At 41.9% G+C, this 23,571-nt stretch overlaps 1 protein-coding gene across 2 annotated transcripts in view; it reads right to left on the reverse strand.

The window, feature by feature from the left end:
- The window catches only part of LOC101465506 (fibroblast growth factor receptor-like 1), a 34,619-nt gene that overhangs the window by 5,083 nt on the left and 5,965 nt on the right, over positions 1-23,571 (reverse strand). The window contains exons 2-4 of one of the 2 annotated variants that reach the window (XM_076877250.1): positions 7,408-7,459; positions 7,043-7,315; positions 907-975 (exon numbers count right to left, since the gene is read on the reverse strand). In XM_076877250.1, coding sequence (XP_076733365.1) covers positions 907-975; positions 7,043-7,211 — 238 coding nt within the window. In that variant the 5' untranslated portion in view covers positions 7,212-7,315; positions 7,408-7,459. The remainder of the gene's footprint in view (positions 1-906; positions 976-7,042; positions 7,316-7,407; positions 7,460-23,571) is intronic. The other variant, XM_004540578.5, reaches the window with a different exon arrangement.

The following is a 23,571-nucleotide window of genomic DNA, read 5'->3' on the forward strand; positions in this document are numbered from 1 at the left end:
CAGCTCATGACTGATAGTGTTCCACAGTGTATTATTTTCTATCTAAGTATAGTTTTACTGCGCTGCAAGTGTGCTTGGGATCAATGTCATGCTGAAAAATGAAGCCTTTCGGATGCTTTCCAGATAGTATTGCATGGGGGATCAAAATCTGCCAACACTTTTCTGTGTTCGTAATTCCAACAATTTTGACACGATCCCCAACACCATTGACTGAAGTGCAGCCCCACACCATGACAGAGCCTCCACCATGTTATACAGGCTGAACTCACGGTTGCACCAATGATGTTTTGAACCAAAAAAATTCAAATAATCAACAAGACCTGCCCACCATTCAAGGCTTTCAGCTAATGAGTTTTTAGGAATTACCTTGTTGGTTCAAAACTACAATTTTACGGCCATCAAAATGTGTTTGTCATTTTTTGCTAATTCAAATAAAGAAATGGAAACAAATGATATGTTTTTGCAATAGTCTACTAGTAACAAAGGACGATTTAAAATTGTAACTTTTTTTTTTGCTGTGCTGTCTGTTATGTGTGGACACAGCACTGGTTCATCCCTTGAGTTAGGTACATTTTTATGATCAGATGATTCATAGGCCAGTGGTGAGTGGTCCAGCAAAAACTGGTCACGTAGAAGGAGAAAAACTCTGCATTAGCTCCTGAAAGCCTGGAAAACTGTTGCCCAAGACCACGTTAAACACTTACAAGAAAGTCTGACTCCTTGGAAGAGAAATCTAAAGAAATGAGGGGTGGCTCAAGATTTTTGCACAGTGACTATTACACATAGGTTTGCCCACAGCTGTAAAAGTAAATATGACTTGCAGTACATGCAATAAAGCATTCAAAACAACTCAATTAGTCCTTGAATTTCCAGCTGCAAAGTCGAGAGCATGCACAGAAGTCTTACCAAATTTTTCACCACCAAGCTCGGCTCCATCCGGTGCCCTCAATCCAGTTTTATCAGAACCCGAATCATCTGTTAACACAGCAGAAAAACACAAATAAGTCAACAAAAGGCTGAGTGAGACATTAAGGTCCTCACTACAGTATAGAAGAATCTGAATAAGTAACAATTATTGCACATTTACTGTTTTGGGTGCATGAATACAACATCCGGTACACACTGACATTTCAGATGACAGGCTCATTTTAAATCCTTCCATTACAATCCCCCTCTTCTATTCTGTTATAGTCATTTTGCAGTAGCGGTGACCGGATACAAAAACAAGGCAAGAAAACTGTTCCTGGCTCTCACCAATTCAATTCAGCATTTATCGACAGGCTCTTCTGAGAGTGTTGCATGCTCAGGTCATACTGTGCAGCGTTTGGAAGTAATATGACCAGTTTATATAAGCTCGCTTCCAGGAGACAGCTGTGGAGTTTATGTCATTGGCTGACATCATACAGCTGAGCTGAGACAGGGGCTTAGAGGAAATATAATGAGTGAAACCTAATCGATGAGTTTGTAATGCGTATTCACTTTTCGAGTTAAGCAGTGATGAATTAATGAAGCAGATCAAGTTTCTTGCCAATATTTACCAATGAGTGCAGATGGACATTAAGCAGGTTATTATTGAAGAAGTGTTTCAATTGAATGATTTATTTTTGCGATATTAATGAGGTGCAATTGCACAAAACATCCTCACGTTAAAAAACGAAAAAAGAAACCAGCGTATGTGTAGCATTTTGGGAAAAAAGGATTATTTTTTTGTCATTTAGCAGCACCTCCATTTAACAGTATGTTTTAACAGCGATCCCATAGGAAAATCTCCCAGCCAGTTTATTACCTTCTAAGACTCGTTTTGATTCCCGTTTCAGGGCAGCCTCACGTTGGGATTTTTTTTCAGATGCAGTTTGGCACACTCGATTCCCTCTCAGGGTTTGATTGGGTCAGGTAAAGAGACCAGATGTGACTTCTAACCTCCTCATTCTGCCTCCCTCTGAGTCCCCCCGAAACCCTCAAAGCTCTCTGGGGTTCTCTGGGTACAAACCCTCCTTTGTTTGTCCCCTGCAGCACCAAGCCCAGCCATGATGTCATGGCTATTTGAAGGGGTTTAACTGGCCAACTATAATAACCCATTCCTTTAAAAAACAGCCTCCAGTGGAAGAAATATTTCTCTGTTGCTCACTCGGACTCTCCACATTCCTCCTGGTTCCTGAACCTCCCAATCCAAACAGAACATGGTCCCACACTGCCGGGGTTTTCTTTCTGACTTTTTTCTCTTTAATCTATTTCCTCTCTACTTTTTGGCAATTTCAGGGAACAATGGTGCCCTTTATAAGTCTGTCCTGTTAAAGCTATCCCTTGCCACTATTGTCCTTGCACAATGTTGGCTCACTGGACTGCAGACAGGGGTGATGTAGGACATCTCCTGGCTGCCATATGAAGGTTATTTTTGGAAATCTGAAAAATAAAATCAGTAAAGGAGAAGTGCTTAAGAAGCCTCCTCTATAAATGAGCATTTTTGTGTCCAGGAAGGTTAGTAAAAGCTGTTACACACTATGGAATCAGTGCTCTCTGTGTGAAGTCACAAATTCTTCACGCAAATGGGACAGTGCTCCAGTGAGACTCAGACTAAGCTGGCTAAAATACAGTCAATCTTTTTCCACACAGCTCCCATTCATTCATGATCTAGCTACAGTGTTTGGGGTCTGACGCCATTCCCTCCCACTTCATTCACAAATCCAGCCGCAGGAAACAGGTCACGATACACTGGCCTCCTGTGCCAGCTGAACCACAGGAAAAGGCCTGGATGATTTGGGGTCACAATGAGCTCCAGATGTTGTTGGGGACACTAATGTCCAGGGAAAGTTATGCTCCTTGCATCACACTCTGGAAATCTCCAAACAGCTCTCACATGTGATCAGTGAGACACATGGCAGTTTATCCAGCCTGACAACATCTCTAGAGAGAGGAGAAAAATGAACAATGCGAGCCAACATTTTCACCCTAAAATAAGGAGCGCTAATCCTGTAATATTTAATCTGCACAGACATAAACATTAACATGCAATCCTCTAAATGCTAATCAGACAATCCCATATTAATCCTCGTGAAGCCTTGCTGTAGCCCGAGCAGCTGAGGATGAGACTGCTGCATGCATCGGTCTATCCTGGCAGGGGTGCTAGGAGGTGATGGGGGCCAGTTGTCAGGAGACCACCCCAAACAGGGCCCAAACAGCCAGCTGGAGGGATTGAGGAGGCGCCATGTTGCACTGACTGACCAGATTCTTCAGATAGCTCTTGGGAGGACACGCTGTCCGCTGGCAGATGGGAAGAGGGATATCTCTCCAGCCTCAGTGGAACCCCCTCCACCCCGCCTCCACGGATCAGCCCGCAAAACCTCTCACTCTCGCACTTCCAGTCTCACTCCACAATCTTTATCTTACTGTTTTTCTTCTGCTTGGCCTCTCTGCCGGGTCCCAAGCGACGTCTTAGGAGTTATGCTCTCCATGCTGAACTTGAACAGCTGCCAGGATTTAGCTGACCCTCCTCCCCTGACCGGCACTATAACTGAATGCAGTTGCTCCTCTTAACATGTTCGCTCCAGTAAAAATAATACACGCACATGATGGATACTTCAGTTGTGCTTGGAGCCCGCTACCCCTCATTTACAGAATTTCAAATACATAAACTATGTTCTCTGATCTCTTTAAGCACCATAATTTATCCCCTAAACACACACACACGGACAGCAGGTTTTACAGCATGCAGCTAAATTAAAAACCGTACACAATTAGGTGATTCAGTGTTACTGGAAAGTGTTGCTCATGATAATTGCAGACTATTTGGCTGTATTAATCTGACTTCAGTCCTGCAAGTATTTTGACAATGAGGCTCCCATAATCTTTGTGGCAACCCGAATGAAAATGCACCCCTGATGGAACAATTACCTATAAAAACAAACGCTGCGGCGATGGCCTGCCAGCGAGTAATGGGATGATAGACAAGAGAGCTGAAACAGAGGAGGGGGTGTTCTTGAGAAATGCAGAGTCCATTTGTTATGCACTCATTGCCACCAGCACCCGAGGATAAGTAGGAAATGGAACAAGCCAGTTCAGGATTAAGAGTCAGGCCAGAAAGTCTCCAGGTAACTCCATAAAGGGTCAACAGACTTCTGATAACAATCTCATGGAAATATGCTTCCAAGAAAGACTTAAGATTAAACTTGCAAAGGATTTTTTTTAAAGAAGTCTCAAAGAGGAGTAGGGCAATGCATGCTCTACTCAAAGCAATCTCTGATCTCAAAGGAATCAGTGCCAGCTTCATGCCAGCAACATCTAACTGTTCATTTGTCTTCTCACTCAGCGGAGCCACAACAGAAAGTCAAACCACACAAATTATCCTCAGGGAGAAAGTTATTTATCAGTGAGATTAATCGGTTAACTGTGTGTGAGAGTGTGTATGCCTGCGTGTCTTTATCTCCCAACTTTAAATCAATATTTAAATAAAAAATATAGCCCAAATAACCTCTGGCTCCACTCTGGATAAATACTTCATTTTCAAAAATCGGTCATCTCACATGTTCAAAGAAAACATCGGTCTGGAAAGTTTCGGAGCTCCTTTTTTCTTTTTCTTTTTTAATACTTATTTGGTTGTTTAGTTAAGCTTTTTCTCAACTTGGAAAGAGATCTAAAAATGTCACAACTAGTTTATATTTGTCAAGTTTCAATGAAAATGATAAAGTACAATCCCCTAAATAATACTCCTTGCTTTTTCACAAATCTTTAAGGAATACAAAAAGTACTTGATAATTGTTTTTTCTGAATTTCCAGACACAAACTGACAGAATTCCTGGAAGTGCAGGCTGGAAAGTTTCATAATAAATGTTTATTTACTAACAAAACAGTTTGAACATGCTGCGAAAAGACCTTTTCAACATAGACGATTCATTAAATTACTTGCCTAACTTACTTTAAGTAGTTAGATTACTCGGCAAACATGTTTCTGATTTCAGGGGAAAACCCGACACCCACATCCAAACATATAAGGACCCAACTACCTGCTTCCACTTTAACTCACAGTCCCAGGTCAGCTTCTGCTACAATTACTACATTTCAGTACTTGAACCTCAACTGGACCTCAAGCTTCTATCACTGCTTTCACCTACACATACATTCAATGGCCATTTTATTAGATACGTCTTGTTATTACTGGGTTAGAACCCCTTTTGCTTTCACGGCACAGATTCACAGAACAGTCCTCAGAGTTTTTGGTCCATGTTGACACAAAAGCATCACACAGCTGCTGCAGATTTGCCAGCTGCACATCCATGATGTGAATTTCATGTTTCACCCCTCCTAAAGGTGCTCTACTGGACTGAGATCTGGTGACTGAGGAGGCAATTTGAGTAGAGTGAACTTACTGTCATGTTCAAAAATTTTGAGATGATCTGAGGGCACAGGCACATTATCCTTCTGCAAGCACCCATTAAAGATGGATACTCTGTGGTCACAAAGGAATGGACATGGCCAGGAACAATACTGTCGATACAAGGCAGGGTGATGTCGTGCCTCCCATCTGAATACGTTTTTCTAGTCTTATATAGTCCAATTTTGTGAGTTTGTCTGAATTTAGCATCAGTTTCCTGTTCTTAGCTGACAGGAGGGGCACCTGGTGTGCTCTTCTGCTACTCTTCTACATACTGTGGTTGAAACTAGTGGTTATTTGAACCGAAGCACTCTGGCCTTCTAACTCTGACCTCCGACAACAAGGCATGTCACATTTGTCTTCTTATGCTTCTTCTCTGTAAACCTTAGAGATGGTTTTGTGGAAAAATTCTAGTAGTGAAATTTCTGACAATATTACCTAATAAAGTGACTGGTGAGTGTATGCCTAGCTACAGTGAGTGCTCACACGTCATCTAAAACTTCCAGCAATTCAGATTTAACTCTAACTTTAGCTGAACTCTGTATTTTCACTACCAAGACTGCCAGCTCCATCTTTAACAAATTCTTTACACTCACTATAAAAAGTTCACAGGAATGTCCTTTAACTACACATACAGCCATAGCCACGTCTGACTTTGATACTATACAGCACAACTATACTACAAACCATTATAGCTGGCCCCGTGCCCCAGTCTCCAACCTTTCATTTTAGCCCAATCAACAGACACCCTCATTTTCAACTCACCAGCAACAGACAGAGGGAGACCCTAAAATAAACTTTGGTCTCATCTATTCCCCACTCATGCGCATGCTTTACTGCAATAAGGGCCGTTTTCTGAAGTGATTTGTGTTTTCTGCTTGTGCCTGATTATGGCTCTTCTTCGTCTGAAGCACGCCTGTCACAAGACCCGACTGTAACTCCTCCTGCGAGAGCGCACAGACTCTGGCCCAAATTAGGCATCTTAGAGTAATTAGAATAAACACAGCCTTCACGCTCCACTCCGCTCATTCATCATGTGCTGCTGTAGCGCAGAGGAAATGCACTGTGTTCAAAAGTGTGCAAAAGAGTAACACACTCGGTCAGATTGTGCTCTTACAAGAGCTGCGGGAGAGGCTGGAGACAAACTTTTACACTGAATGTGTTTCTTATTGTGAGGCTGCAGACCTCCTTCCTCTAAAGAGTGTGGCCTAAGGAAAAGGAAGAGCTGGAGATCCAATTGAGTCACAGAGGATGAAGTAGTATGAAACAATATCCCGTGCCGCTGTTGACTTTGGGCAGACAGAGGTAGAGGCAGCAACACATAGAACAGATGAGAGGATCAGCCACTAAACCTCCATAAATCTACTTGTTTTAGACCTTGACCTCTGTGAGCGATGCTTTCGTTTAACATTTAAACTGAGGTGAGATTTCTGACTGCCGGGAAAAGCTACAAATCTGGCCCCTAAACACCACAGCAGAACTGATGAGGCCCGACAGTACAAATCAGGGACTGACTCACTGCTGCTGTTTCTGGTTTTAGTTAAGAGACAGGTGACTTCATGTTTTATAGTTGCTGCATTAACAAGAATGACACATTTTTCTGCGAGCCAATGATCTCATCTCGTGAGCCTGCCGAGGGGCAGGTTATCCAAACCGAACTCCGTCCGCACTCACCAATGACGATGAGGGTGTAGTTGACGTTAACGCTACCAAAGCCGTTTGTTGCTTTGCAGATGTAGGTCCCCGCATCATCCGTCTCCACCTCTTTGATCTTCAGGCCCATGCGGAGGATGCGGAAGCGTATCCAGCCACTGTGGATGTTGCGTGCGTCTTTGGTCCACATTTTGAGGGGTGGAGGGTCTCCTTCCACCGGACATGGCAGCTTGATGGCACTGCCCACCCGGGCCGTCTGTCTGTGCTCAACTTTGTCAGACACCCGTGGAGGTCCTGAGGATGCAAGAAAATATGCAATTATAATGTCTCATATATTTCCTCATATGTAACAGCTCACATTTAAGTCAGTAAATGTGAACGCTCACTTTCAGATCATCTTTTTCTCTTCTTTGCTTTTTATGATGACACTGAGAGCATCTTCAGGCAAAACCAGTGAACAGAAACGAGAATTAAAAAGATGTTGAAGGAAAACGTTAGTCTGGTTGGTTTTAGACACCATTAAAATATAGTGAGATAGAAATCAGCTTAAATCCTTTGTAGACTCATGATGAAATAACATTATAGCTCCAAAGCACTACATAATCTTCTTTTCACAATCGAATGTCCCCACTCTACTGATTTTTGGCTGCTTTTGTTGTTCTTTACTATTTAAATGCTTTATACTTAATATATTTTGCTCATTTACCTGCTTTTTGTCTTCTGCCTTTCTTTCTGCAACATTATTGTTGTCTGTGCAATAATGTGCACTGCACCACTGTCAACTGAGAGTCTTATAAAAAAGGGGGCCACGTGATAAAGTTGTTTTGTTAACAGTGAAAATGTGTTTCTGTGGCTGACCACAATATTCAGATGGTGCTCCACATCTTTTAGCATTTGTAGGCCAAAAACATTAAAAGCACGCAGCAACTCACCGTGTTTCCCCCCATCATAGTGTAACAGACAATGAAACATCACCTGAAGAGGGATTAAGAGTCTTTAGGATGAAGTAGACATGTATCATTTAGTGATTTTTCCTGTTTGTTTTTCTTCTTTTAGTAACATTTAAAAGTAACAGCAGTCAAACCATTAAAATCTAAAAATCTTTTAATTTGCATGACAGATTATAACTGAGTGATAATGAAAAAACAGCTTTATTCACACTTGCAAGTGGAAAAAAAAGCATGTGAATCCTGACTTATCAGGATCAAACCAGAGTCTAAAACAGTGAGATCAGAGGCAGATGAAACGAGATAGAGGCAATTTGTCATCTTCTCAATGATTACCCAAAATCTTGAAACCAGATTGTAATAATTGGTTAAGCCCTGTCGTTCACTGCCTGCACAGAGAGGGTGAAGTGTTCTGGCTCTGGTTATGTGTAGCGTGCAAGACATCAAAGAGATGAGAGGGGGCGGTTCTCAGCGAGACGGACAGCAGCCTATTCTCCCGGCTCTTAATTGGCTCGGGTCTGGGCTCTCAGATCTGGTGAAGTGAAGCAAGCCGAAACACCCTGTGATGGTGTTAGGAGGCCTGCGCCGCTGGTCGCACAGCGCCGGGCCTCCGACTAACCCCCCATCAAAAACTAAACAAAACCCTGAATTACTGAGCAGAGCAGACGCGGAGGAGAAACAGGAGCTCGAGGGAGCGCAAAGAGGGGGAGGAAATGCAACCAAACCCTATACCTGCGACAGACCTCAAAAGTACACAGAGCACAAACTGCGGCTCAGGACAAATGGGCGCTCTGCTCACAGTAAAAACAATGGAAAGGGTATGTACGCATGGCCTCTCCCAATGCATGCATGCATACACACGCACGCACAGGAGTCACATTCCTTCAGTGCATTTCACACATATGGTAAACAAGAAGTTCATTATCCTGACACAGGTAACTCCCCCTGGCATCCATCACTTTGCTTACAGATGTATCTCAGCTGCAGGTACAACATCTGGGCCGCTATCATTTCTAAAGCCAAAAATCTTTAACTCTGTCAGGGCTCTGTGTGCGGGCAGGCGTAAAGGAGGATCCAAACGCAGGACTCAGACACTAACTTGAAACTCAAAAACCTCAGCTTTATTGCTGGTACAAAAACAAAACATGAAGTGAACACGGACTATGGAGAACAGGAACAGGAACAGGAACACACACACACACACACACACACACACACACACACACACACACACACACACACACACACACACACACACACACACACACACACACACACACACACACACACACACACACACACACACACAGGTATAATATGATGTTATGACACGACCCCGAGCATGGGAAAACACAGGGCTTAAATACACAGGGTAGTAATGAGGGAATGGGCAACAGAAGGGAGACACAGCTGGGGGAGATCAGGGCTAACGAGACGGGGGAGCTAAGCTGCACACACTAACATTAGACAAAGACTTTCACAATAAGACAGGAAACAAGAAGTACTAAACCAGATGCAGACATGACACTGAACAGAAACTGCAACACACATGAGAACCCAAAACCTAAGAACTGATCCCTCACCAAGAATAACAGAAACAGATCCATAATGACAATAATAAACAAAGCACCAGAACATCAGAAAACAATCCATAATGCAAAAATAAACCAAAACATAATAAACTCAAAATACCGGGTCCAACGGACCCAGAACCGTGACAAACTCAGTCTCTTTTTTTCTCTCTCAAAAAAATACATACAGCTGTATAAGTAAAAAAAAAAAAGAAGAAATATTTCAGCGTAAAAGCAACGAAACCCTCTTTCCTTCACCCATAAACTGAGAGTTTTCCCTTTCTCTCTGTGGATGTCCTTTCCTGGTCCACAGCACGCACAGGAAATTGGAAGTGTCATTGTTTATGTCTGTGGAGAAAATGCAACCGCAGTCTTTTTGGCTGTTGTCAGCTGGCCCGTATCTCACTCCACAGCTACTAGGAAATCAGAACAGAGACGCTCACTGTTTCTCCTCTGTAGGATCTGATTTAGGACCACAGACACGTCCCAGCGTTGGCTCAGTGCTGCTCGAGCTCATATGGACCGCGAGTCCTAAAGGATTTAACCGCCTCGGGAAAACATAAATACATTTCTGCCAAATCTTGAACAAATAGGCTACAGTTATCTCTTCCGACTTATGGTCTCACAAGCCACTCAACCATGTGTCCCTTCTGGATTAATGGAGAGGAGTGACTTACAAAAACAAGGCCTGATTCATGTCAAAGGTTTAGCTGAAGTAAAGCATCAAAACAGATTGAACTTGCAAAGGAAATGCTTCTGTCAAAGCTGCAAAATATATTTCTTGAGACGTAAGTACAAGTCGGAAGAAAATAAAAAGAGACAAGAGAACTTCTGAATGCCCCGTTTCCATTCATAAAAAATAAATAAAATTAAAAAAAAAAAACAAGGGTGAACTTTATTTTTTTTGCACTTCTTTGCAGAGTGTTCGACACTTACAGTAAATTCACGCCGACCTTCCAGAGGAGGATTTCCTTCCAAGCTGAGATTTCTGTTGGCTTTATGTTTGTGGTGGTTTTGGCTAACCTGAACTCTCACTGCTGCTTCATTTACAGGCCCATTTTTCTGTCGCTAAATGTGTCCTTTCCAACATAAAGGAATAATTTGAGGGTTGGAGAAGTAACCTTATTTCCTTTATCAGTGCAAGTTAGATGAGAAGAAGTTTCTGATAAATACTGACACAGGAAAAAAACAGTTCCATCTCTAACCTCCAAGTTTTTGTACTTGAATAAACATGATATGATGTGCCAGTTACTGAATCTAAACATAAAGGCAGGAAGATTTTGGTCTCCTTAAATGTGTCTCTCTATGAAAAATCTATGGACTGGAAACGAGAGGAAACTAGAGGAGTCAGAGAGCGGCACTCCCCCCCGAAGGGCAATGACTATACTAAAACTTTGATGTTTTATGATGCTTTTATTGCAGACTGACAGGATGACGTCAGTCTGTTTTCATAACAACACTTTGATGTCTGACCTTTGACCCCATGACCTTGAAACATTACATACTAAAATGGTGTATTTTATCTTCTTTATCCATATGACTGGAGCAGAACTGGCTGAAATCTTTGGCTTATCTAAGCTGTAAAAACTCGAGATTTTAAAATATATTCAAGCAGTTTGTGATTTTGCAAAACTTCATGGCAGCATTGTGAGGCGCAAATTTTGACCTTCAGCGGACGCTAGCAATAAAGGTCATATTCAAATGCTTAGCCACCCTAGGTACTGATGTCCCCAAAGGCCTAGTATATTGTTGTGAATTTTGAAGATAATCCATAAAAAATGAGGGTAATACAAATTTTCCTGATTTTCACATTTGGTGTGACCTTGAAGTTCCAATTTTCACCACAATTAAATCAGATATGATATGAAAACTGTAGCCGCTAGACAGACAAATAAACCAAACTGATTACATACTCGTTCCTCTCAGGGCAAGTCTGGTTGTGCTTAAAGGTGAAAAAAGCTGCCAATCACCATCATGACTGACACCCTTCATGTTGTGTTATATTAATGTTTTCTTTCTTTATAAACAGTCAACAAACAGTGTTTTCTACTAATAAAGGCCTTTCCCACAACAGCAACATAACTACTTAATAGATAAGAATTAAATACCTGAAGAAATCCTGTTGTGTATTAACAAAAAATGAAGCCAAATCTATTCTATATAATGGCCAGCAGGTGGCAGAGCCTGTGGTTCCAAAAAGATGTACAATTGTACAGAAAACTGCGAAAACTACGATGGTTCTCAAGCTGAATAGTTTCTTTTCTTTTCTAGTTTTGAGTCTTATTGATAATGGCACGATGATACGTTCATCTTCTTCTTCTCATGCAGCTTGCGGGGGCTGGAGCCTATTCCAGCTGCCATCATTTTTAAAAATTATTGTCACGATTACAGCCAAAAAGCACACAGCCTTGTGAGATTACTGCAGTATCCCATGGTTTCTCAATCAGATCTACCTTTTATTGGGAGTTACAGAAATCCACAGCAGTAAAAAACATTGCATCTAGCTTGACTAAACATCTGTCAGAAGCAGAAAAGAAGCCAAATGCCATTGTCAGGTTTTTCATTGCATTGGCCAAAACCATCACCGAGCCATTAAGACGCACAACTTGAAGTGGTGTTTTTTAACATCAACTTAGTATTCATCTTGAAGGAAAAATGGTCATCTTTTTCCTTGCAGATGAATACCTAAATACATAACATCAAAAATGTCGTAGCAAGAGAGAAATTTGATTATAACTGGATTAAAATCCCTCAACCGACTGAGCCTGGTTCTGCCGCAGGTTTCCTTCCATTAAAAGGATTTTTCTTTCCTGCCCACTGTTGCCAAGTGCTTGCTCATAGTGGATCATCAGATTGTTGGGTTTTCTCTCTTGCATTGTAGGGTCTTTATAATATATAGCACTTTCAATCAGCTTTTGTTAATGGGCCCTATTTAAATCAAATTGATTAGCAATATGTTAAAAATTTCCAAATCAATAAAACAAATTCCGAATTTTAACTTGTATTTCTGTCTCTTTTTATTTTCTGTCAGTGGTGTAAACATTCAGGTCAAAGTATTAGCAAGCTAAATAATGAAATTCACTGAACTTTATCGTCTGTTTTCTTTTTAGTTGTATCAATGACTGCATGAAAGATGGACGACGCAACAGCTGTCATGTTGCACTTTTGCAGCCTGAGTTTTCTCAGTCATTGGTGTGGAGGGGAAAGCTATCCGCGGCGCTGTCTTCGGTGGGCCTGACGGTCTCCGTGTCTTGTGGTCCGGGTCATGACACTTCAGGGGTGGGTCTCCTTCAGGAAGTTGCAGCTGTGATTTTTAAATGAAAATACACTGGTTCTTGTATATAATAATAATATTGTTTCTTACAAATAAATACTGTTCAATGAATAATTGCTTACTATCATTTTTTTAGGAAATGGGTTGTTCTATTGTTCTATTAATGGAAAGATGCTCATGAATATGTCTTCTAAGGCTGTTTTCAACAGTTATTTCTGATTGTCTCCCCCCCCCCCCCACCTTCTTCCACCCATTAAAAAAAATACTACAAACGCCCCTGGACAGAGCTCAGTGTCAACCTGACTGAAATTGCTTCATTGGACATAACTGTATAATAATCGGTCTAATATTTTTGCAGTTTATGGCAGGAATAAAGCATATGGCTTAGATCTGTCACATCGATCAATTGTGCTGGGATCAATTTTTGAATAGCGTGACTTTGAAAAATAGACGCTATTTATTATCTAAACTTGCATGAGTTAAAAACTGAGAGCAGTCAATACAATTTAAATTCCATGACTTACAATAATGAACAACAGACCACACTGACACTATACAAGAACATCTGAAGTTTAACATGATCTACTTTCATGTAATGAAAATGCTAAAAAGTGTCTAAATTGAGGAGGTGCTGAGGAAGACTCCATTACTAACGCTGTTAAAATGAGTTTTTCAGCAGCAAACTGAAGGCTGACTGGCTGCTCTCACCTGTCCAGCAAGTCCAGCAGTTCTCAGTAAATGATGGCTACGTTATTGCTTGAATTGCCCAGCTAGCTAATTCTTGCAAAAACCAGAACACAAATCCAAGTTGGTGTGTTGCCAAAAATATCAAAAGATTCCTTCGGTTGTGATGAAAGGGTCTGGGTGATCTTGAACTTGGACACTCGAGCCACTCCTGAGCTTTTTTGGCTTATTACAGTTTTGGCTGTTGCTCCGAGTGCGAGGAATGTGCAACAAAATGACTTCCTCCCTCAATCTCCGTTCCTCCAAAGCTTTTGAAGTCTTTTTTGAAAAACAAGGCATGAAGAAGTGCTGAAATCAAGGACATCGTCTGAATAACTTCAGAAGTGTTTGTGTTGTGTGCATGATTGCATCGTTTCTTCGAGGGTGGGGGGGCTCCATTCTACTCCTCCACCTCCGCCCTCTCAAGGACAGGTTCTCTTAACCTTGGAGTTAAAAGCTTTGAAAGCACACAGAGGCCTTCTGTGCAACAACAACTCCAGGTCTGAGAAATGGGAAATTATTGCCCTTTTAAGATACACAGTTTAAGATGCCTGATATTCAATTTGTCATCACACCATAGAGGAGGTCGATTGTACTGCAACAGACTCTTTTCTGGTTACCTCGCAAAGTATCAGTCCTCTACAGACACAGGGATAAATGGACATCTGCCCGACTCATGAGAAACTGGTGAGCGTTTACTTAAATTGTTGGAATTGCTGGAAAATGATACACGTGACCATATGGGCTTTTCCGTACTGCTGCGCTGGTAAAGCGCTGCTTATTATAAGCGAGCTTCATGTGTGAATGGAATCTTTCATAGTGCAGGAAGAGGAGGAGGAGGAGGCCTGGCGACTCACAGAATTAGCTCTGTTTTTCTTTGCTCAATTTGGTGATGGATTATTTTAAGAGAAAGGGGCACATTCAATAAGAAGCATTCTTGTGATTCAGACTAAATATAGCCAGCTTTTACGAAACCTTGTGAGCGGGTTAATGAGCAGTTGATCTGTCGTGCAGGCATCTGTGGAGGGAAATATGTTAGGAAATGTCAGGAAGAGAATGAAAGAAATAAAAAATAATAAATTAAAAAGTTAAAGACTACAAAAGCTTCCAGGCTTGAGCAACGCTCAGATGTGCTGGCAGCTTTCTCCTTGTTTATTTTTTTTCGTCTTTTACTAAACACCTGTGGATTTGTAATGATGTGTACATGCATTTTCTAGTCCATACAAAGTGCTTCGGCCTTAATCATTGCAAACATGTGAATAAAAGGCTGACTAGGCTGCTGACAGCCGTACCAATAGAGAACAGCTGGAAGTTAACCAACCACAATGAGACCAACCCCATAATGCACGCAACACTGTCCGCCTCAATGCACGATACAGTTATTCAAACATTTTCCAATAAAAAGCATTTTGTTGCTTAATCTCCAGCCAACTGCAGGAATTTTCTAAGGCATCAAAAGGCTTTTGCACGCAGGCAGACTGTAGTGATTCATTACTAAGATAAACACAGATCTGAGCGAATGTGTCTTCAGTGTGCAGTATTTACATAAAGGATAAGAGGCGCAGAGACAGACAGGAGCTGGAGAATGCTTCCTCCTCCTCAGGAGCACTGTGTTAGCTCAGCAGAAGGCAGAAGAAGGAGTTTAATGGAGCCTGTGCATCCAGGGAAGCATTCTACAACACATTTTCTTAAAGCCTTAGGACCAATGGCATAATACAAGTTAAAAAAAATGAACAAATAAAAGCAAAGTTCAAGGAATATGAGAGACAATGAGGGGGGTGAAAAACTCCAGCTGGAAACCAAATCCAGAGCCGAAGACTTCACTTGAGACCGGAGGGGTTGGGCGAAAGGTGAGGTGGACACCGCAGCTCAGGGAGTGTGTGAAAGGCCAGAGCTTCTGTTCAGGGGCTGCTTCTGCTGCGCTCGGCTATACATTTCACAAACAGAGATAAAAATCTGCATAAAACAGTGAGACCGGGGAGGAGAGCCATCTTGGCAATTCAAGAAAGGCGGAGGTGAGGGTGGGAAGGGGAGGCTGGGTGAAAGGGGATGGGATACGTGGAGTGGCGAGAGCGGTTGTTCTGACAGCAGTGAGGCAGCAGAGGGTGAAGAATGCCGTCTTTTCTTACCCGTCCAGACGTCCTGCCCAGCAGCTTCACCCAGTGTGGTAATCAATACCGGTTATTTTCCCCTCTCGCCTTTCCAATCAATAGATAAGAGTCGGGTAAGACCAGTCGGGACAATGGCTCTTTCTGTGGCACCATCAGATCTGGGGTGAATAGCAACTGCTTTAGTGGTGGGAATAGTACAGGAGGAGCTATTGGATAACACGAGGGACTAGAAAAACAGCAGAAACAGGGTGGAATAAAAAGAAAAGGGGAATAAGATGCTCCTGTCAATCTATCTGATTAAAGAAGAATCAGAGGAGTAACATCTCTGCCTCTGCTTCCTTCGCCCAGCAAAACAACAGCCTCCTGCTGACTGCTCATCAAAAGAACAGGAAAGAAACAGAGAAGAATTACTCCAGCGTCATAAAGCTCCGGGAAACATCTCCATCACGCGGCTTACCCTTAACAGGCCCTACTGTGGAGTCTTTGAACTCTAAGCTGCTATATTTCATTAAACTTGACGGCCCCAGCTGCCTCGGCTGGAGCAAAAAGCCTGTGCGTGTGTGTAAGCTTTTTTAGTCTCCTCTCTACTCTCTCCTGTGCAACTTAAACAGTTAATTAGTGAATATTTCTACTTGTAAATAAACCAGATTAATTCATTTAAATGTGGATCAGAGGTCTATTATTACCCCTGAAGCAAAGACAACCTCTGCTAACGTCAGAAAAAGTACCTTATATTATATTTTATTATTTAGACCCTTGTTTTTGGAACAAATTGATCACAAGAGAAGATGTGCTGAGAACCAGGTGGCTTACTGCCAAAAGCATCCTGGGGAAAACTTTTATGATTATGTGAAAGGTCTCTTTCACTTCAGGTTAAGGGGTTTCCATGAAGACTGTACTTTTCCAAGTGTGTGGAAGTATGGAACCCTATGGAAAGTCTTTAACCTGAATTAATAGAGGTCTTTCTTGTTGCGTTTTAGTCTTAATACTAGGAAGTGAAAAAGGGGGTTTGCAGTAGAACACCTCCTAGGTTGGTTTTCCAGGATGTTACCTGATCAACCAGCACAGAAAACGGGACATTTCTTTATTTATGGGCTGATCAGGGATCGTTGATGCCTGTTTGTTTCTCTGTGTTAGCAAGATTACCCAAACACTGAAGGAAGGAACGCGATAAAGATTGGAAAGGATCTTTCTTTAAGTCTGTGCAGTAGGGCATTGGCCTTGACGAAGGAGCTGCCCTTTGAATGCTCTTTTAATTACAAACACTGCTTTCAAAGAGACTTGAAAGACGTGTCAAAAAATAGCACTCTGGTTACAGTAGGAACTTCACTGACTTGTGCTGTGTAGTGGTGGGAAAAAGGAGTCAGGGGATTCCCCTTCTTTTCACTTTATTTAAAGGTCAATAGCACAATATCCTGAGTGATGTTACTCCTTTACAGTAAACAGAGGTACTTTAAATGATTTTAACAGTATCATGCCATCAGAGAGCTGGTGCATCAAATGTGTAGTAACTGCCCCAACAAAACGATATTTGACGACCTCCCCTTAACCCTAAATGACGAGTTTTGACACCTCAGTAATATGTGATATAAGATGTTTGGTTTGGTTTCTATGGTTCTTACCTTACTCAATGACTATTTTGCCAGTGAAATAAAAGCTGTGAGTTTGAGTTTAACTGTGTTTGCTAGTTCCACTAGCTGCTTGTCACGTAACAGTCCATGACAAGTTTTCTGGGGGGGGTTTTCAAGGGTAGTTGCACAGTTCCGAAAAGAGCTTTAAGGGTTATTCTTACTAAGCTTTCAAGAGGTAAAGTGCAAATGCAATTTAACAAATGCATAACTCACACCATTTTGATTTTTTAAGTCTACTACTCAGCCTTTATAAATGATGAAACTGTATATGTGTGAGATTGTCAAACACACTGTTGGTTATGGTCATTGTTGCTGAAGCCCATGCAGAATTGTCTTAAACCTGCATTCTTTGCAGTGGCCAGCAGGGAATGACGTTTGTGGTTCCAAAAAAACAAAAACAAAACCTACTTTTCACTTCATTATGACCTCCGTCAATACTTTCCTAATAAAGTTATGATCTCAGCAGCTACTTTAAAGTCTTACTTTAAGTAGACAATATTGTATAACATATCTCCACATTTAGAACAAATAAATGGTAAGACTGGGTATGCTTTATCCTGTGACTGAAATGCGTGCAGTGGCCTCATATTCTAAGTCAGATCAACTCCTCGCTAGGCATGTCTGTTATCATAAAAAACTAGATGCTAAACTTAAAACAGTAAAGTAAAACAGAGTGTCACAATCCAGTGGATAATGTCATAGAAGCTACATGTGTATTTGAAATACTGATTACAGTACTTATCAAATTTAACAAAGGAAGTGCTGTCAGACTAGGAAATGTTTTCATCTGGAGTTACAAAGTCACGTTTTTCCTCAAATATTTCTGAAATTTAAATATTTTCCCCAAAAATTCCTAGAAAATTGAACATACCGACGGAGTGCCACAATCTTTCATGCAAATGTGAGTCTTGCTGCGCTTGTCCCGTCATAAAGAGAGCACAGCAAGTGGCACTCTAGCCGTTTTATCTCACTCCATTAGGCTAAGGCCTGGTGCACACACACGGGCTGAGTGTGTGCTTAGGGCCACTTATCAGGGAAGAGGCAACAGCGGGGAGGCTGTGAGGAAAGAGGAAAGCCAAACAGAGTGGCAGACACAGAAGGAGAGAACAGAGACGTGGAGAGAAATAAAATCAGGCAGAGGAGAGAGAAGCAGGGTGAGGGTTAAGGAGAGGAGGGTCACTTTAGAGAGCAGAAGGGAGCAGAGGCTAAGATGGCAGAGAGGCCTTCTTTAACAGAGCTCATAAGGAGAGGAGGGCTGCAGGGGGGAGCAAAAGGCGATTAGGTGGGCCTAGGCGGCAGCAACCAAGAATCCCAACAATCTCGCACCCCACTCCCTGGCCCGCACTCAGCCTCGGCCACATGACACACTCAAACAGACTTTGCCCTCTCTCCATTACAAAGCAGCGCACCAACAAGCACCTGTTTATTACTGTCTGTCTAATACGTTTGGAGGTTGGCCGACCACTTGGCACTAAATGGGACATTGTGGGAATGCCCACATGTTTTGGCTGCACTGCACTGCCAGTGCATTGTTTCTTATTCTCCCTCGCAGACAAACAGATATGAATGTTTAGACACAAACTCGTATTAATCTGTATGTTATCATAGTCCCCCTCGCCAGAGAAAACACAGGGTGTTAAATATTAAACTTCAGGTTAGTATTTAACTGCATAGAGCAGTTCTCCCTCACAGCATCTTGATAAGATAAACTGGTATTCTAGACACTCAAATGGTCTTAAAAGAATAACATTTGTGTAAATTTAATCCCTGATTTGTTTTTTAATTTATGTCTGTACTAATGTGTAAGACTTTGAACTGGTTAAACTGCTCAAAAAACTTCTAAACTCAAACCTAAAAAAGCTATTTAGGTGTCACAAGCAGATGTTTTATGCAGGGTGTAAAAAGCCAACAAAGTTGTAGAAACCACACACAATAATTGAGCAAATTTACCCCCTTCAGACATCAAAGGATACTTTTTGTGTTTTTAATTTTGGACTTAGACCGTTGGGCATCCAAGAGTTCAAGGAGCTGCAGCTGAGTCTGAGCCAGGTGGTGAAAAACCTGCAAAGACTTTTGCTGGCATGATATCAACTTTGCAGGTAAGGCTAAGTCTTTGTATAAGTCTAGGACCACATGGAGGCTTTTGCAACCTTTATTGTATTTACCAGAAACCAACAATAACTAAGCTGCTGGGTTACTTTAAAAGCTATGCTATGCTATATTCCAACACCTGATTTTTATTTTTATTCTTAAATAGCACTTTGCATGATTCACAGTTCAAAATAATCCTTATTTATCTCATAGCAGATCTTTTTGGAGCTCCTCAGTTCGTTTACCTTCTGGAAAAAATAATTTTGGCATTTGTTTCTTCTGTTTGGCCCCTTGAAAGCAACAGATTTGAGCAGTGTGTGGGTGAGACTTCTGTGCTCACAACCAGACACATTTCAGTCTGTACCAAAAGCTACTGACCCTCTAATCCCATAGTGCACAGATATATATAACCAATGGGATACATGGAGTTTTAAGATGTGAAAAGGGAAAAAACCCTTGCAGATCACTGCTTCAGAGCACAAATGCTGCACAAAAAAAACTATTTCCTCATAGCAAGACTTGTTTTGTTTTTTGGGGGTTTTTTTCCTCTTATCTTTTAGCAGTGAGATGCATCCTGCCTCTCACACCCTCCTCCTTCTCCTTCATCCTTACTGCATTCCACAGTTTGGAAAAAAAAGTGTCCAACCTGCATTTGGCTCATTGTGTACAGTGAGTGATAGAGAAGCACAGAGACTGTAAACAAGAACTATCTGAGTCAGACATGCATCAGTCACCAGTGGACCCAAGTGTGTGTGTCTTTGCGATGATGATGACAGCTAAGCTTGGTGTGAAACACCTCTTATGGCTTTCCAGGAACCTTACACCAGTGTACAGTCTGAGGACAAGCCAATCTCCATGACACTAGGAAGCACTTTACACCAGTGCCTTTGTCAACAAGGCCTTTCAGGACAGGGCCAATGACAGACTGTGATGTAGCAAGAGTGTTTGGGCAGAATGGAGCAATTCAGACAGCGGCGGGAGGGAGGGAAAAGCCGGGGGTGGAGCAGGTGAGGGAAAGAGAAAGGCGGGTGAGACAAGAGACGAGACAGAGCGGGGGGGAGAGAAGGGGAGAGGCAAGACGAGACAGACGGAGGGGGTGGAAGAACTGGCAAAGCTCTCACTGACAGCAATGGGGCCTCCTTGACAATCCAGGAATATTGTCTGAAATCAATCTGTCATCATGGAGCTGTTGAGTCTGTCATTACGATGTGGTACTCGCCCTTTCACAGTGACAATTTGTTCAGTGCTTTCCCAGTTCACCTTACTACTGCACTGTAGAAAGGTCACTGCCCTCTATCCATCTCTGTCTGCTAGTCTGTCTGTCTCCCTCTTTGTTAATCAACTGTCCACACAGAGCTTTGCAGCCCTTTTACCGGAGTGACCTGCAGAGAAACAGACGCCTGATGACCAGAACAGACGTCCTGCTGCAAGAACGTCTGTTACATCATCGATTTTCCATATTTCCAGATATCAAAAATAAGCGAACAACAAAAAAGCTTTCTAGAATAATAAGTCCAAGAGTCTACAGCAGTAAACAGTGCTTTCAGGTAAATGCTAACATGTTCACTTTTAAAATAGTGGCATGCTGAATTTTTTAGATTTAATATCTAGCAGTTGCACGGCATTAAGGCTAATAGAAACTTTGGTCATAAACCAACATTTTGGGCTCATTTTGACCTTTGACCTGATAATGGGTTCATGTAAAAAGTCAGTGGACTCATGTTTTTATAATGAATCCTCTGGGAACCACAAATGTCTGGCATTCTTTCCAACAGTCATTAATGACTGTTGGACTTTTAATGAAGTAAAGTTACTCTCATAGTGAACTAACATGAGAAAGCCAAGGATTCAAAGAAGAATAGACTTCCTGTAAAGCGTGAATTTCTGCCCACAATGTGGTGCCAATCCATCCAGTATAAGCAGTCAAGCGTTCACTGAATTAATGAGCTATTTGACCCGTTGTTGGTGTTACTAAAGGAAAACTGAAGGGATCAGCAAAGTCAGATGACATCATCCCCGAGGGAACTTGAATTTCTGGAGCAAATGTTGTGGCGGTCCATCCAAGAGTTACATAACATTTCAATCTGAACCACAGACTTAGCCACTGCGACTCACTGATTGGTGGACTACCAGGTTAGAAGTATCAAGTGTTGTGTGATCAAGGTGAAACCCCGACAGCTGAAAAATAAAGCCAACAAACAGCACCAGAAACTGCAGTTCCTCGAGTGGCCACTTGAGGATGCCTCCAAAAGCGAGTCATTAAAATCACCACAGACTTCCATGTCATTTTAGTCCAGTTTTACAGCATTTAATAGACATACTTACAACCTGTATAAAAAAAAAATCAGTGCTGGTGTCAATGAAAAGTTTCCATTGAAGATGGTGAATTTAATAACTTATCCAACTGCATAATGGAGATTTGGAGTTATGGGTGTGTCCCTAAGCACGTTAATTGGAATAATTTTGGCATCATGATCGGTGCCATTTTGGATTTTTTGGAACCAGAATTAAATATATATTTGTGTGAGTGGATGGTCCATGTAGCAGAACAGAGGTGCCATCGGCACAGTATCACAAGGCATAGCTAGCGCTGTTGCCTCACACCAAGGAGGTCCAGGTTGAAATCAACCGGCTGGCTGGAACCTTTCTATGTGGAGTATGCATGTTCTCCCCATGCTGGCGTGGATTTTCTCCAGCTACTCCGACTTCCTCCCACAGTCATTCGCCTCTGGCCCAATGAAAACTGGGATGAGTTCCAGCCCCCAAACCACAACTCTTAATTGGACAGGCAGTAGAAAACGGATGGATGTCCATACTTAGTAATGTCACTGACTATGAACATGTTCATAAGTGCAAACCTATAAATAAAATAAAAATTGAATTTCACTCACTGAAACTGAGCAAAAGATCTCTTGGATACAATTAAGTGCACAGCAATACATGTAATCTGTCTGATAACTGCATTAAAAAAAGAGCAAAAAGCTATCACAAGTTCCAGTGCTGTGGTGATCCCAAGCAGACAGCTCTCAGCTACGACCACAATTGTTGGCACCCACCTCACTCAGAGTCTACACCAACAATAAAGTAAAACTTTAGCTGTTAATATAATTTAAAGTAGTTTTTTGGTATGAAAGCCAGAGTCAGGAGGATTCATCCTCTGGGGACCTTTACTGTACAGATTTCATAGTAACACAACAGCTGTTGAAATATTTTAGCCTGGACAGACTGACACTGCCATCATTGCTGTGCTTGCATGGTTGAAAATACACAAAAATAATGGCCAGTTCAGCTAATCAAGGCACACAGTAACTGTATGATTGGCATATTGCCACCGTCTGCCAAGTCTTAAAATCTATCTACATCCAGACTGGGGACTGATCCAAGGCCTAAGCTCACATCTCTGTGCAGGAGGAAATCAAATCAGTTTCACTGCATGGTGCAGAATTCCAGCCTGGGACAGCAGTAGCTCTGCTATAAAATATGACAGATTATACTCTTTCCCCCTGAAATGACTTTTCCTCCCGCTGCACTCTTCATGTCAAGGGGGACAGATTTTTTCTATTCATTTGAAAAAGTGGTGCATCCCCAAAATAATAATAAATTTTTTTAAAAATTAAAAAAATCAGAGCTTCGAGCCTTCACATCCCGTGCAGAAACGGGCACATGCAGATTCCATCACAACAGCCTGGATGCTCACAGAAAAATCCTCCTACTTTGGCATATTGTGAGAAGCGGTAGCCTAGACCAGACTGTATAACTGGAATCAATGGGGACAATGTATAAATACTTTCCAGGGTCATTCAAAAGGATCCTTAACGATAAAAAGTGGAAGTGAATAAGCCTCAACGCCAAGTGGGGTCTTACTGAAGCTCATCAGAGGAGAACTGAAACAAGGGGGGGGGGGGGTTGAGAAGAGAAGCAGAAGCCTCATTCAGAGCTCGTTATCCCAGCCATGCCTTGGCTCGGCTTTCTTTAAGCCCGGCCAGCCACCACTGTTGCCACCACCATAACTTTCAATCATCCTTTTAACTGCTGAGTGGCAGGGTTAGTCAGAGGTTGGAAGGGGTTGTGTGAGGGACTGTCAAGAGATTCCAGATTAAACCCTAGACAGAGGAAGAAGAAGGAACACAGAAAAACAAAGATAGAGCAATCTTTAATGGTTTGATGTGTAGTAATGCATTAAAAATCAAAAAGTTGACTCA

This window comes from Maylandia zebra, linkage group LG19, assembly GCF_041146795.1.
Source record: "Maylandia zebra isolate NMK-2024a linkage group LG19, Mzebra_GT3a, whole genome shotgun sequence".
Lineage (NCBI taxonomy): Eukaryota > Metazoa > Chordata > Actinopteri > Cichliformes > Cichlidae > Maylandia > Maylandia zebra.